General features: G+C 33.6%; 1 protein-coding gene across 1 annotated transcript in view; it reads right to left on the bottom strand.

Annotated features, from left to right (window-relative positions):
- Positions 1–14,820, bottom strand: part of LanB1 (laminin subunit beta-1) — a 233,786-nt gene that overhangs the window by 133,520 nt on the left and 85,446 nt on the right. The window contains exons 7-8 of the mRNA XM_089102239.1: positions 14,184–14,372; positions 3,408–3,587 (exon numbers count right to left, since the gene is read on the bottom strand). Coding sequence (XP_088958365.1) covers positions 3,408–3,587; positions 14,184–14,372 — 369 coding nt within the window. The remainder of the gene's footprint in view (positions 1–3,407; positions 3,588–14,183; positions 14,373–14,820) is intronic.

Raw genomic sequence — 14,820 nt, 5'->3', positions numbered from 1 at the left:
ATGAATAAATAAATCTTAAAACGAGTGAAACCTAAATTGAATATGCAAATCAAGTTTGAATCGAATAAAAATAAGTACAAACAACAGTTTCGGTATCGTCTCACTGCAGAAGCCTAAAACCTACTGCATCATTGGCGCTTTACTGAAAACGAATTATATTACAAATGTTTTCTTTTGTACTTAATATTGAAAATAAATATTAAAATTACAGTAAAATTTTGAACTGATGAGCTTATAGCAATTAATATCATTATTCATCAAATATTCAGTTTAATTTATTAGTTCTTTTCAAGATTGGTCAAGACAAATATAGTTTCACTACAATCAAAATTTGGATATTGCCCCCTTCTTTAACTCTAAAAACCTAAAGCCTTCTGCGTCATTGGTGCTTCACTGAAAACGAATTACTCTTATATTAAAAATTTATTATTTTCCAGTTCTTACAACATTGAAAATGAAAATAAAAATTACAGTGAAGAAAAATCTTGAACTGATGGATCTTTCAACAATTAATATCATTATTTATCTAATATTCAATTTGATTTTGTTTATACTTTCCATGACTATTCAAGACTCGTATAGTTTTGCCATTTTTTTTAACTCTGCCATTTCTTGTAACTAATCGTGTTAGTTTGTTATGAAAACATTCTATGGCTTCTAGGCATTTCTATTTGAGCGGAAAACTGCACCTCAAACTTTGCGGAACATGCATTTTCTTGCATGAAACACCAAAATATAATAAAATGTCAAGTTTTGGAGTGTTCCACTACTCGCAAGCAAGTGCCATTGGTATTTTTCAATCCGCATGGTCAATTTAGGGGGTGAAGGGTAGGCTAATTCTCGTAGCAGCCCCATTCCGTCGTGGTATGGTTCGCATTTTCAACACCTGGCGTCCGGACTATCATATAATCTACCAAGCATACAACTACCCCAAATCAGTATCAATAAATAAATGAAACCCAAAACGAAAAAAAATTAAAATAAATATTAGAGTCAAACTAAAAACAAGCATAAATTAATGTGAGTAGGGTTCAAAACCCCTATGCTTACTAAAAGCCAGAATATAATTTGTACTTTACTGAAAAAAATTCAAATGAGTTTACTGAAAAAAAATGTGCATTGTCAATTTAATATACATATGCTGATATTTATTCCCTAAAATCTTAATTATTTTTTTATTTCTTAAAGTTACAAAAGTGAAAATATTCCAAAGTATTGTTTTCAGTAAAGCACCAGTGACGCAGTAAGTTTCAGGCTTTTGTAGTGAGATGATACCCTAACTCTTGTTTGTAGTTATTTTTGTTAGATTCGATCTTGATTTGAGTGTTCAATTTAAGTTTCACTTGTTTTAAGATTTATTTATTCATTTACATTAATATATATTTTATGTTGTTTCGCTGAATGTTTATTTTATTGATTGTTTATTTAATTTCTGTTCGTTTTAAGTTTCATTTATACTTTAATAACAAAATATTTGTTTTCGTTTTAAGCTTGATTTTCATATTCAATCTAAGCATTACTCGCTTTAAGATCTAATTAAACATTTATATTATTACTTGTTGTATGTTTTTTGCTATGATTGTTTATTTCATTTCTGTTCGTTTTGGGTTTTAATTATTCTTTAGTAGTAATTTCTGGTAGTTTTGAGTTTGAATTTTAACAGGTATTTGTATCTCCTGAGCATAAGTTTAAAATTGCCTTTACTTTTCTGTGAAAAACTTATTTTTTGGAAAGTTTTTTTTTAATTAATATCTGGAAAGGATTTTGTATATGCAATTGTAATTGGCGATTTACTATTGGTATATCTGGAAAGGATTTTGTATATGCAATTGTAATTGGCGATTTACTATTGGTATATCTGGAAAGGATTTTGTATATGCAATTGTAATTGGCGATTTACTTTTGGTATATCTGGAAAGGATTTTGTATATGCAATTGTAATTGGCGATTCACAATTGGTATATCTGGAAAGGATTTTGTATATGCAATTGTAATTGGCGATTTACTGTTGGTATACCTGGAAAGGATTTTGTATATGCAATTGTAATTGGCGATTTACTATTGGTATATCTGGAAAGGATTTTGTATATGCAATTATAATTGGCGATTTACTATTGGTATATCTGGAAAGGATTTTGTATATGCAATTGTAATTGGCGATTTACTGTTGGTATATCTGGAAAGGATTTTGTATATGCAATTGTAATTGGCGATTTACTATTGGTATATCTGGAAAGGATTTTGTATATGCAATTATAATTGGCGATTTACTGTTGGTATATCTGGAAAGGATTTTGTATATGCAATTGTAATTGGCGATTTACTATTGGTATATCTGGAAAGGATTTTGTATATGCAATTGTAATTGGCGATTTACTATTTGTATATCTGGAAAGGATTTTGTATATGCAATTTTAATTGGCGATTTACTTTTGGTATATCTGGAAAGGATTTTGTATATGCAATTATAATTGTCGATTTACTATTGGTATATCTGGAAAGGATTTTGTATATGCAATTATAATTGGCGATTTACTATTGGTATACCTGGAAAGGATTTTGTATATGCAATTGTAATTGGCGATTTACTTTTGATATATCTGGAAAGGATTTTGTATATGCAATTGTAATTGGCGATTCACTATTGGTATATCTGGAAAGGATTTTGTATATGCAATTGTAATTGGCGATTTACTGTTGGTATACCTGGAAAGGATTTTGTATATGCAATTGTAATTGGCGATTCACTATTGGTATATCTGGAAAGGATTTTGTATATGCAATTATAATTGGCGATTTACTGTTGGTATAACTGGAAAGGATTTTGTATATGCAATTGTAATTGGCGATTTACTGTTGGTATATCTGGAAAGGATTTTGTATATGCAATTGTAATTGGCGATTTACTATTGGTATATCTGGAAAGGATTTTGTATATGCAATTATAATTGGCGATTTACTGTTGGTATACCTGGAAAGGATTTTGTATATGCAATTGTAATTGGCGATTTACTATTGCTATATCTGGAAAGTATTTTGTATATGCAATTGTAATTAGCGATTTACTATTGGTATATCTGGAAAGGATTTTGTAGAAAATTTGAAAGAAAAGATTTGTAATTTTAATTTGACAACGTAACAACAACAGTTGTGACAGTAACATGAGTTGTATAAATGTAACATGAAAAGCAACAGGTTGTTTAACAACTAGCAAATAAAATGAGCATTGAACAATCAATTCTTTAGCTCCACTCTTTCGTTTTCCCTACTTGAGCTTCTTCGATGGATCCATGGAAAGACCCTAACTTCCTTTCCCCCTGGATCCATAGCAGTACACTGCTTCTTTCTTACCTGTGAAATAGACCATGTCATATGGTTATTTACGTTTTAGAATCTTTGAACTTTACCTTGGCATCCATCAGGATTTTCAGAAATAAAGTTCCAGAAACCATTCTTACATCGATCACACTGTCTTCCCTCAACGTGCCTTTTACAGTGGCATTGACCAGCGTCGAGCCCGTTTCGTACATCTGTATAGGAGTCGCAAATACCTTCGTCAAGAGAACCTCTCATGTCGCAATTGCATGCTAAAATGGAAACATAAACTTTTTTACTGCATCTGAAAAAAGTACTCTAAGGGGAGAGGATCTGAAATGTCAAAAATCATTTTTTAGTCTTAATTATTTGAACTTTTCAAAAAGAGACGGGGTTTGTTAGGGAAATTTTTGTTCCTGGAGAAATGTAGCAACACGCGTTTTAGTAAAATTGGCTTGTGAATAAAAGCTGCCACTTGTAGCAGATTCAAGAATGGTAACTATTGTCTTGATTAGTTTTAACAGTAAAATGTAATTTCGAAAACTCTTTTATGGGAGTTTCGATGAATAACCCGAAATCCCTAAAAAAATGACGTCTTATTGAAACAAAAAGTATACCATTGAATCACCACGGCTGAAAACCCTATACAGGAAACTTAAGAGTCCCCCGGCTTGAACAACAAAAAAAGTAACTTTTGTGCGTGAGTAGTCCTGGTATTTCCTCTTTTCTTTCCTTATTTTCCTCCATTGATGGCGGGGCACTGAATTATCATAGATTCAAGAATTTTAACTATTATCTTGATTAGTTTTAATATCAAAATGTTATTTATAAAAAAATTTTATGGGAGTTTCGATTAATAACCTGAAATCCCTAAAAAAAATGACGTCTTATTGAAACAAAAAGTATACCATTGAATCACCACGGCTGAAAACCCTATACAGGAAACTTAAGAGTCCCCCGGCTAGAATACCAAAAAAAGTAACTTTTTTGCGTGAGTAGTCCTGGTATTTCCTCTTTTCTTTCCTTATTTTCCTCCATTGATGGCGGGGCACTGAATTATCATAGATTCAAGAATGGTAACTATTATCTTGATTAGTTTTAACAGCAAAATGTTATTTCGAAAACAATTTTATGGGAGTTTCGATGAATAACCTGAAATCCCTAAAAAAAATGGCGTTTTATTGAAACAAAAAAGTATACCATTGAATCACCACGGCTGAAAACCCTATACAGGAAACTTAAGAGTCCCCCGGCTTGAACAACAAGAAAAGTAACTTTTTTGCGTGAGTAGTCCTGGTATTTCATCTTTTCTTTCCTTATTTTCCTCCATTGATGGCGGGGCACTGAATTATCATAGATTCAAGAATGGTAACTATTATCTTGATTAGTTTTAACAGCAAAATGTTATTTCGAAAACAATTTTATGGGAGTTTCGATGAATAACCTGAAATCCCTAAAAAAAATGACGTTTTATTGAAACAAAAAGTATACCATTGAATCACCACGGCTGAAAACCCTATACAGGAAACTTAAGAGTCCCCCGGCTTGAACAACAAGAAAAGTAACTTTTTTGCGTGAGTAGTCCTGGTATTTCCTCTTTTCTTTCCTTATTTTCCTCCATTGATGGCGGGGCACTGAATTATCATAGATTCAAGAATGGTAACTATTATCTTGATTAGTTTTAACAGCAAAATGTTATTTAGAAAACAATTTTATGGGAGTTTCGATGAATAACCTGAAATCCCTAAAAAAAATGGCGTTTTATTGAAACAAAAAAGTATACCATTGAATCACCACGGCTGAAAACCCTATACAGGAAACTTAAGAGTCCCCCGGCTAGAACAACAAGAAAAGTAACTTTTTTGCGGGAGTAGTCCTGGTATTTCCTCTTTTCTTTCCTTATTTTCCTCCATTGATGGCGGGGCACTGAATTATCATAGATTCAAGAATGGTAACTATTATCTTGATTAGTTTTAATAGTAAAATGTAATTTCAAAAACTCTTTTATGGGAGTTTCGATGAATAACCCGAAATCCCTAAAAAAATGACGTCTTATTGAAACAAAAAGTATACCATTGAATCACCACGGCTGAAAACCCTATACAGGAAACTTAAGAGTCCCCCGGCTAGAACAACAAGAAAAGTAACTTTTTTGCGTGAGTAGTCCTGGTATTTCATCTTTTCTTTCCTTATTTTCCTCCATTGATGGCGGGGCACTGAATTATCATAGATTCAAGAATGGTAACTATTATCTTGATTAGTTTTAATAGTAAAATGTAATTTCAAAAACTCTTTTATGGGACTTTCGATGAATAACCCGAAATCCCTAAAAAAATGACGTCTTATTGAAACAAAAAGTATACCATTGAATCACCACGGCTGAAAACCCTATACAGGAAACTTAAGAGTCCCCCGGCTTGAACAACAAGAAAAGTAACTTTTTTGCGTGAGTAGTCCTGGTATTTCCTCCTTTCTTTCCTTATTTTCCTCCATTGATGGCGGGGCACTGAATTATCATAGATTCAAGAATGGTAACTATTATCTTGATTAGTTTTAACAGCAAAATGTTATTTCGAAAACAATTTTATGGGAGTTTCGATGAATAACCTGAAATCCCTAAAAAAAATGGCGTTTTATTGAAACAAAAAAGTATACCATTGAATCACCACGGCTGAAAACCCTCTACAGGAAACTTAAGAGTCCCCCGGCTTGAACAACAAGAAAAGTAACTTTTTTGCGTGAGTAGTCCTGGTATTTCCTCTTTTCTTTCCTTATTTTCCTCCATTGATGGCGGGGCACTGAATTATCATAGATTCAAGAATGGTAACTATTATCTTGATTAGTTTTAACAGCAAAATGTTATTTCGAAAACAATTTTATGGGAGTTTCGATTAATAACCTGAAATCCCTAAAAAAATGGCGTTTTATTGATACAAAAAAGTATACCATTGAATCACCACGTCTGAAAACCCTATACAGGAAACTTAAGAGTCCCCCGGCTAGAACAACAAGAAAAGTAACTTTTTTGCGTGAGTAGTCCTGGTATTTCTTCTTTTCTTTCCTTATTTTCCTCCATTGATGGCGGGGCACTGAATTATCATAGATTCAAGAATGGTAACTATTATCTTGATTAGTTTTAACAGCAAAATGTTATTTAGAAAACAATTTTATGGGAGTTTCGATGAATAACCTGAAATCCCTAAAAAAATGGCGTTTTATTGAAACAAAAAAGTATACCATTGAATCACCACGGCTGAAAACCCTATACAGGAAACTTATGAGTCCCCCGGCTTGAACAACAAGAAAAGTAACTTTTTTGCGTGAGTAGTCCTGGTATTTCCTCTTTTCTTTCCTTATTTTCCTCCATTGATGGCGGGGCACTGAATTATCATAGATTCAAGAATGGTAACTATTATCTTGATTAGTTTTAACAGCAAAATGTTATTTCGAAAACAATTTTATGGGAGTTTCGATGAATAACCCGAAATCCCTAAAAAAAATGACGTTTTATTGAAACAAAAAAGTATACCATTGAATCACCACGGCTGAAAACCCTATACAGGAAACTTAAGAGTCCCCCGGCTTGAATAACAAGAAAAGTAACTTTTTTGCGTGAGTAGTCCTGGTATTTCCTCTTTTCTTTCCTTATTTTCCTCCATTGATGGCGGGGCACTGAATTATCATAGATTCAAGAATGGTAACTATTATCTTGATTAGTTTTAACAGCAAAATGTTATTTCGAAAACAATTTTATGGGAGTTTCGATGAATAACCCGAAATCCCTAAAAGAAATGACGTTTTATTGAAACAAAAAAGTATACCATTGAATCACCACGTCTGAAAACCCTATACAGGAAACTTAAGAGTCCCCCGGCTTGAACAACAAGAAAAGTAACTTTTTTGCGTGAGTAGTCCTGGTATTTCCTCTTTTCTTTCCTTATTTTCCTCCATTGATGGCGGGGCACTGAATTATCATAGATTCAAGAATGGTAACTATTATCTTGATTAGTTTTAACAGCAAAATGTTATTTCGAAAACAATTTTATGGGAGTTTCGATGAATAACCTGAAATCCCTAAAAAAAATGACGTCTTATTGAAACAAAAAGTATACCATTGAATCACCACGGCTGAAAACCCTATACAGGAAACTTAAGAGTCCCCCGGCTTGAACAACAAGAAAAGTAACTTTTTTGCGTGAGTAGTCCTGGTATTTCCTCTTTTCTTTCCTTATTTTCCTCCATTGATGGCGGGGCACTGAATTATCATAGATTCAAGAATGGTAACTATTATCTTGATTAGTTTTAACAGCAAAATGTTATTTCGAAAACAATTTTATGGGAGTTTCGATGAATAACCTGAACTCCCTAAAAAAAATGACGTCTTATTGAAACAAAAAGTATACCATTGAATCACCACTGCTGAAAACCCAATACAGGACACTTAAGAGTCCTCCGGCTTGAATAACAAGACCAGTAACTGTTTTGCGTGAGTAGTCCTGGTATTTCCTCTTTTCTTTCCTTATTTTCCTCCATTGATGGCGGGGCACTGAATAATCATAGATTCAAGAATGGTAACTATTATCTTGATTAGTTTTAACAGCAAAATGTTATTTCGAAAACAATTTTATGGGAGTTTCGATGAATAACCTGAAATCCCTAAAAAAAATGACGTTTTATTGAAACAAAAAAGTATACCATTGAATCACCACGTCTGAAAACCCTATACAGGAAACTTAAGAGTCCCCCGGCTTGAACAACAAGAAAAGTAACTTTTTTGCGTGAGTAGTCCTGGTATTTCCTCTTTTCTTTCCTTATTTTCCTCCATTGATGGCGGGGCACTGAATTATCATAGATTCAAGAATGGTAACTATTATCTTGATTATTTTTAATAGTAAAATGTAATTTCAAAAACTCTTTTATGGGAGTTTCGATGAATAACCCGAAATCCCTAAAAAAATGACGTTTTATTGAAACAAAAAAGTATACCATTGAATCACCACGTCTGAAAACCCTATACAGGAAACTTAAGAGTCCCCCGGCTAGAACAACAAGAAAAGTAACTTTTTTGCGTGAGTAGTCCTGGTATTTCCTCTTTTCTTTCCTTATTTTCCTCCATTGATGGCGGGGCACTGAATTATAATATAATCAAGAATGTTAACTATTATCATGATTAGTTTTAACAGCATAATGTTATTTCGAAAACAATTTTATGGGAGTTTAGATGAATAACCTGAAATCACTAAAAAAAATGACTTCTTATTGAAACAAAAAGTATACCATTGAATCACCACGGCTGAAAACCCTATACAGGACACTTAAGAGACCCCCGGCTAGAATAACAAAAAAAGTAACTTTTTTGCGTGAGTAGTCCTGGTATTTCCTCTTTTCTTTCCTTATTTTCCTCCATTGATGGCGGGGCACTGAATTATCATAGATTCAAGAATGGTAACTATTGTCTTGATTAGTTTTAACAGCAAAATGTTATTTCGAAAACAATTTTATGGGAGTTTCGATGAATACCCCGAAATCCCTAAAAAAATGACGTTTTATTGAAACAAAAAAGTATACCATTGAATCACCACGTCTGAAAACCCTATACAGGAAACTTAAGAGTCCCCCGGCTTGAACAACAAGAAAAGTAACTTTTTTGCGTGAGTAGTCCTGGTATTTCTTCTTTTCTTTCCTTATTTTCCTCCATTGATGGCGGGGCACTGAATTATCATAGATTCAAGAATGGTAACTATTATCTTGATTAGTTTTAACAGCAAAATGTTATTTCGAAAACAATTTTATGGGAGTTTCGATGAATAACCTGAAATCCCTAAAAAAAATGGCGTTTTATTGAAACAAAAAAGTATACCATTGAATCACCACGGCTGAAAACCCTATACAGGAAACTTAAGAGTCCCCCGGCTTGAATAACAAGAAAAGTAACTTTTTTGCGTGAGTAGTCCTGGTATTTCCTCTTTTCTTTCCTTATTTTCCTCCATTGATGGCGGGGCACTGAATTATCATAGATTCAATAATGGTAACTATTATCTTGATTAGTTTTAATAGTAAAATGTAATTTCAAAAACTCTTTTATGGGAGTTTCGATGAATAACCCGAAATCCCTAAGAAAATGACGTTTTATTGAAACAAAAAAGTATACCATTGAATCACCACGGCTGAAAACCCTATACAGGAAACTTAAGAGTCCCCCGGCTTGAACAACAAGAAAAGTAACTTTTTTGCGTGAGTAGTCCTGGTATTTCCTCTTTTCTTTCCTTATTTTCCTCCATTGATGGCGGGGCACTGAATTATCATAGATTCAAGAATGGTAACTATTATCTTGATTAGTTTTAATAGTAAAATGTAATTTCAAAAACTCTTTTATGGGAGTTTCGATGAATAACCCGAAATCCCTAAAAAAATGACGTTTTATTGAAACAAAAAAGTATACCATTGAATCACCACGGCTGAAAACCCTATACAGGAAACTTAAGAGTCCCCCGGCTTGAACAACAAGAAAAGTAACTTTTTTGCGTGAGTAGTCCTGGTATTTCATCTTTTCTTTCCTTATTTTCCTCCATTGATGGCGGGGCACTGAATTATCATAGATTCAAGAATGGTAACTATTATCTTGATTAGTTTTAATAGTAAAATGTAATTTCAAAAACTCTTTTATGGGAGTTTCGATGAATAACCAGAAATCCCTAAAAAAATGACGTTTTATTGAAACAAATGTATACCATTGAATCACCACGGCTGAAAACCCTATACAGGAAACTTAAGAGTCCCCCGGCTTGAACAACAAGAAAAGTAACTTTTTTGCGTGAGTAGTCCTGGTATTTCCTCTTTTCTTTCCTTATTTCCCTCCATTGATGGCGGGGCACTGAATTATCATAGATTCAAGAATGGTAACTATTATCTTGATTAGTTTTAATAGTAAAATGTAATTTCAAAAACTCTTTTATGGGAGTTTCGATGAATAACCCGAAATCCCTAAAAAAAATGACGTTTTATTGAAACAAAAAAGGATACCATTGAATCACCACGGCTGAAAACCCTATACAGGAAACTTAAGAGTCCCCCGGCTTGAACAACAAGAAAAGTAACTTTTTTGCGTGAGTAGTCCTGGTATTTCCTCTTTTCTTTCCTTATTTTCCTCCATTGATGGCGGGGCACTGAATTATCATAGATTCAAGAATGGTAACTATTATCTTGATTAGTTTTAATAGTAAAATGTAATTTCAAAAACTCTTTTATGGGAGTTTCGATGAATAACCCGAAATCCCTAAAAAAATGAAGTTTTATTGAAACAAATGTATACCATTGAATCACCACGGCTGAAAACCCTATACAGGAAACTTAAGAGTCCCCCGTCTAGAATAACAAGAAAAGTAACTTTTTTGCGTGAGTAGTCCTGGTATTTCATCTTTTCTTTCCTTATTTTCCTCCATTGATGGCGGGGCACTGAATTATCATAGATTCAAGAATGGTAAGTATTATCTTGATTAGTTTTAATAGTAAAATGTAATTTCAAAAACTCTTTTATGGGAGTTTCGATGAATAACCTGAAATCCCTAAAAAAATGACGTTTTATTGAAACAAAAAAGGATACCATTGAATCACCACGGCTGAAAACCCTATACAGGAAACTTAAGAGTCCCCCGGCTTGAACAACAAGAAAAGTAACTTTTTTGCGTGAGTAGTCCTGGTATTTCCTCTTTTCTTTCCTTATTTTCCTCCATTGATGGCGGGGCACTGAATTATCATAGATTCAAGAATGGTAACTATTATCGTGATTAGTTTTAATAGTAAAATGTAATTACAAAAACTCTTTTATGGGAGTTTCGATGAATAACCCGAAATCCCTAAAAAAATGACGTCTTATTGAAACAAAAAAGTATACCATTGAATCACCACGGCTGAAAACCCTATACAGGAAACTTAAGAGTCCCCCGGCTTGAACAACAAGAAAAGTAACTTTTTTGCGTGAGTAGTCCTGGTATTTCCTCTTTTCTTTCCTTATTTTCCTCCATTGATGGCGGGGCACTGAATTATCATAGATTCAAGAATGGTAACTATTATCTTGATTAGTTTTAATAGTAAAATGTAATTTCAAAAACTCTTTTATGGGAGTTTCGATGAATAACCCGAAATCCCTAAAAAAATGACGTCTTATTGAAACAAAAAAGTATACCATTGAATCACCACGTCTGAAAACCCTATACAGGAAACTTAAGAGTCCCCCGGCTTGAACAACAAGAAAAGTAACTTTTTTGCGTGAGTAGTCCTGGTATTTCCTCTTTTCTTTCCTTATTTTCCTCCATTGATGGCGGGGCACTGAATTATCATAGATTCAAGAATGGTAACTATTATCTTGATTAGTTTTAATAGTAAAATGTAATTTCAAAAACTCTTTTATGGGAGTTTCGATGAATAACCCGAAATCCCTAAAAAAATGACGTCTTATTGAAACAAATGTATACCATTGAATCACCACGGCTGAAAACCCTATACAGGAAACTTAAGAGTCCCCCGGCTTGAACAACAAGAAAAGTAACTTTTTTGCGTGAGTAGTCCTGGTATTTCATCTTTTCTTTCCTTATTTTCCTCCATTGATGGCGGGGCACTGAATTATCATAGATTCAAGAATGGTAACTATTATCTTGATTAGTTTTAATAGTAAAATATAATTTCAAAAACTCTTTTATGGGAGTTTCGAGGAATAACCTGAAATCCCTAAAAAAAATGACGTCTTATTGAAACAAAAAGTATACCATTGAATCACCACGGCTGAAAACCCTATACAGGAAACTTAAGAGTCCCCCGGCTTGAATAACAAGAAAAGTAACTTTTTTGCGTGAGTAGTCCTGGTATTTCCTCTTTTCTTTCCTTATTTTCCTCCATTGATGGCGGGGCACTGAATTATCATAGATTCAAGAATGGTAACTATTATCTTGATTAGTTTTAATAGTAAAATGTAATTTCAAAAACTCTTTTATGGGAGTTTCGATGAATACCCCGAAATCCCTAAAAAAAATGGCGTTTTATTGAAACAAAAAGTATACCATTGAATCACCACGGCTGAAAACCCTATACAGGAAACTTAAGAGTCCTCCGGCTTGAACAACAAGAAAAGTAACTTGTTTGCGTGAGTAGTCCTGGTATTTCATCTTTTCTTTCCTTATTTTCCTCCATTGATGGCGGGGCACTGAATTATCATAGATTCAAGAATGGTAACTATTATCTTGATTAGTTTTAATAGTAAAATGTAATTTCAAAAACTCTTTTATGGGAGTTTCGATGAATAACCCGAAATCCCTAAAAAAATGACGTCTTATTGAAACAAAAAAGGATACCATTGAATCACCACGGCTGAAAACCCTATACAGGAAACTTAAGAGTCCCCCGGCTTGAACAACAAGAAAAGTAACTTTTTTGCGTGAGTAGTCCTGGTATTTCCTCTTTTCTTTCCTTATTTTCCTCCATTGATGGCGGGGCACTGAATTATCATAGATTCAAGAATGGTAACTATTATCTTGATTAGTTTTAATAGTAAAATATAATTTCAAAAACTATTTTATGGGAGTTTCGATGAATAACCCGAAATCCCTAAAAAAATGAAGTTTTATTGAAACAAAAAGTATACCAGTGAATCACCACGGCTGAAAACCCTATACATGAAACTTAAGAGACCCACGGCTTGAATACCAAAAAAAGTAACTTTTTTGCGTGAGTAGTCCTGGTATTTCCTCTTTTCTTTCCTTATTTTCCTCCATTGATGGCGGGGCACTGAAATATCATAGAGAGCTGTTTAAGGGCTCACTTGAAAGGAAATTTCTATATTTAGCGTCTTTTGCAATTAGCTAAACATAATTTTTAATTTACGGGTATGGAACGAAGAAAAATAACTTTTTACATTATTTCTCTGACTTTTTTTTGGAAAAGGAAGATTAAGTAATGATGGAATCGTGTGCTAACAAAAAAAAATTACACTGAAGAATGTTATTTCTCTGTTTTTACGTTATTACGAATTCTAAACAAAGATTAAGCAATGACGGCAATGCAAAATGATATAAAAAAACTAGTTTGAGAAACGTTAATTATCTTTTTTAACGTTATCACGCTTCAAGAAAAAGGAAGCTGAATGAATGACGAGAATATAAGATAAAAACAAAGTATTGCATTGAAGCCCGTTCCAACACCCTACCCAGAAGGTAGAGTTGATGATATTTAATTTCAATCCTTCCTACCTTCTTGCATTTATTCTTTAGATTTTATTTGCCTTAAGGGGGCTACCTTTCAAAGACCTTGCACTACTACTACTAACATCACATAAGAGCACCAAGCCACCTGAGGCCAACACAGCAGCCACACTCCTCCCCCGACCCAACCAATCCTGATACCTTATTTTACATAGTTAGAACTCTTACTGCCAAAGACCTTATATTAATACAAGGAATTTTGATTTCTTAATTGTAGTTGCTATCTACATGAAATATAACTCTATGTTCAATGTAGAGCCTTATTTAATAACTCTACATAACTCTACTCTTAATAACTAATAACTGTCTTAATAACTCTTAATAACTCTACATTTCAATGTTTTCCTTATCGTATTTATCGCCCATAGGAAAATTTAACTTGTTCTGGAATTCCTGATATAGCTTGACTGAAGATTGGAGTCTAGCGTATAAGACTTATCAGTGAAACAGATGCAAGCCCCCCCCCCAAAAAAAAAACAACTTATACTATAGTTTCTAATTTTCTCTATAATTTACCTAATTTACGATTTTTTGATGAAAGCTTCTGGCAAAACTCGAAAGGAACAATCTCTAATAGGTTGAAAGAAAAGTTAAAATGAAATTCAAAAATTTTACCAGCACAAATAGACGGATCTTGGATATCCATTCCGGGTTGTTGGTAGAAGTACGGTTTGCACTGCTCACACTGCCTGCCCATTGTGTTATGTTGACATCCATCACAAACACCTCCACTTGTTTGACCAGTTGCCTCAAAAACAACAGGATCAAAATGACAAGATGTTGCATGACTGTTGCAGTTGCAACCTAGAAAATAAGTTCCGTGAGCTTAAAAACCTACAAAACCATTTTTTTTTTCAGATCAACATTGGACCACTAACCCTGTTGTAAAATATGAATATCCCCCCCCCCCCCATACCCAAGCTAAATTAATAAAGAAAACTCCATTTATGCTATTAGCGGATTCACCAAACTCAGTCCAGGCTCAGGCCCCAAAGGCCCACTGTCTCCATAAGAATCGCTTGGAATCATTTTTATGACAATCTCGGAGCCATGAAAATAGCTATAAATTATAGAATCAAAAGACATTTCATTGGAAAAAACAATTATAGGAAGCCTGAATTAAAATAAGGCCAAGCAAGTTCAAAAGGCCTTAACAGCCCCCAAAAAGAGTAAGGGGGATATGTGGCAGTCCCAAACGAAACAAGCGGCCGGCTTTTAATGATTAATTTTCCCTCTGATTTTGCGGCCAATA

This window comes from Artemia sp. Qi Xiang Cuo, chromosome 16, assembly GCF_049724085.1.
Source record: "Artemia sp. Qi Xiang Cuo chromosome 16, ASM4972408v1, whole genome shotgun sequence".
NCBI classification, from domain to species: domain Eukaryota; kingdom Metazoa; phylum Arthropoda; class Branchiopoda; order Anostraca; family Artemiidae; genus Artemia; species Artemia sp. Qi Xiang Cuo.
Note: the sequence above shows the minus strand (reverse complement) of the source record. Positions and strands in the feature narration are given on the sequence as shown.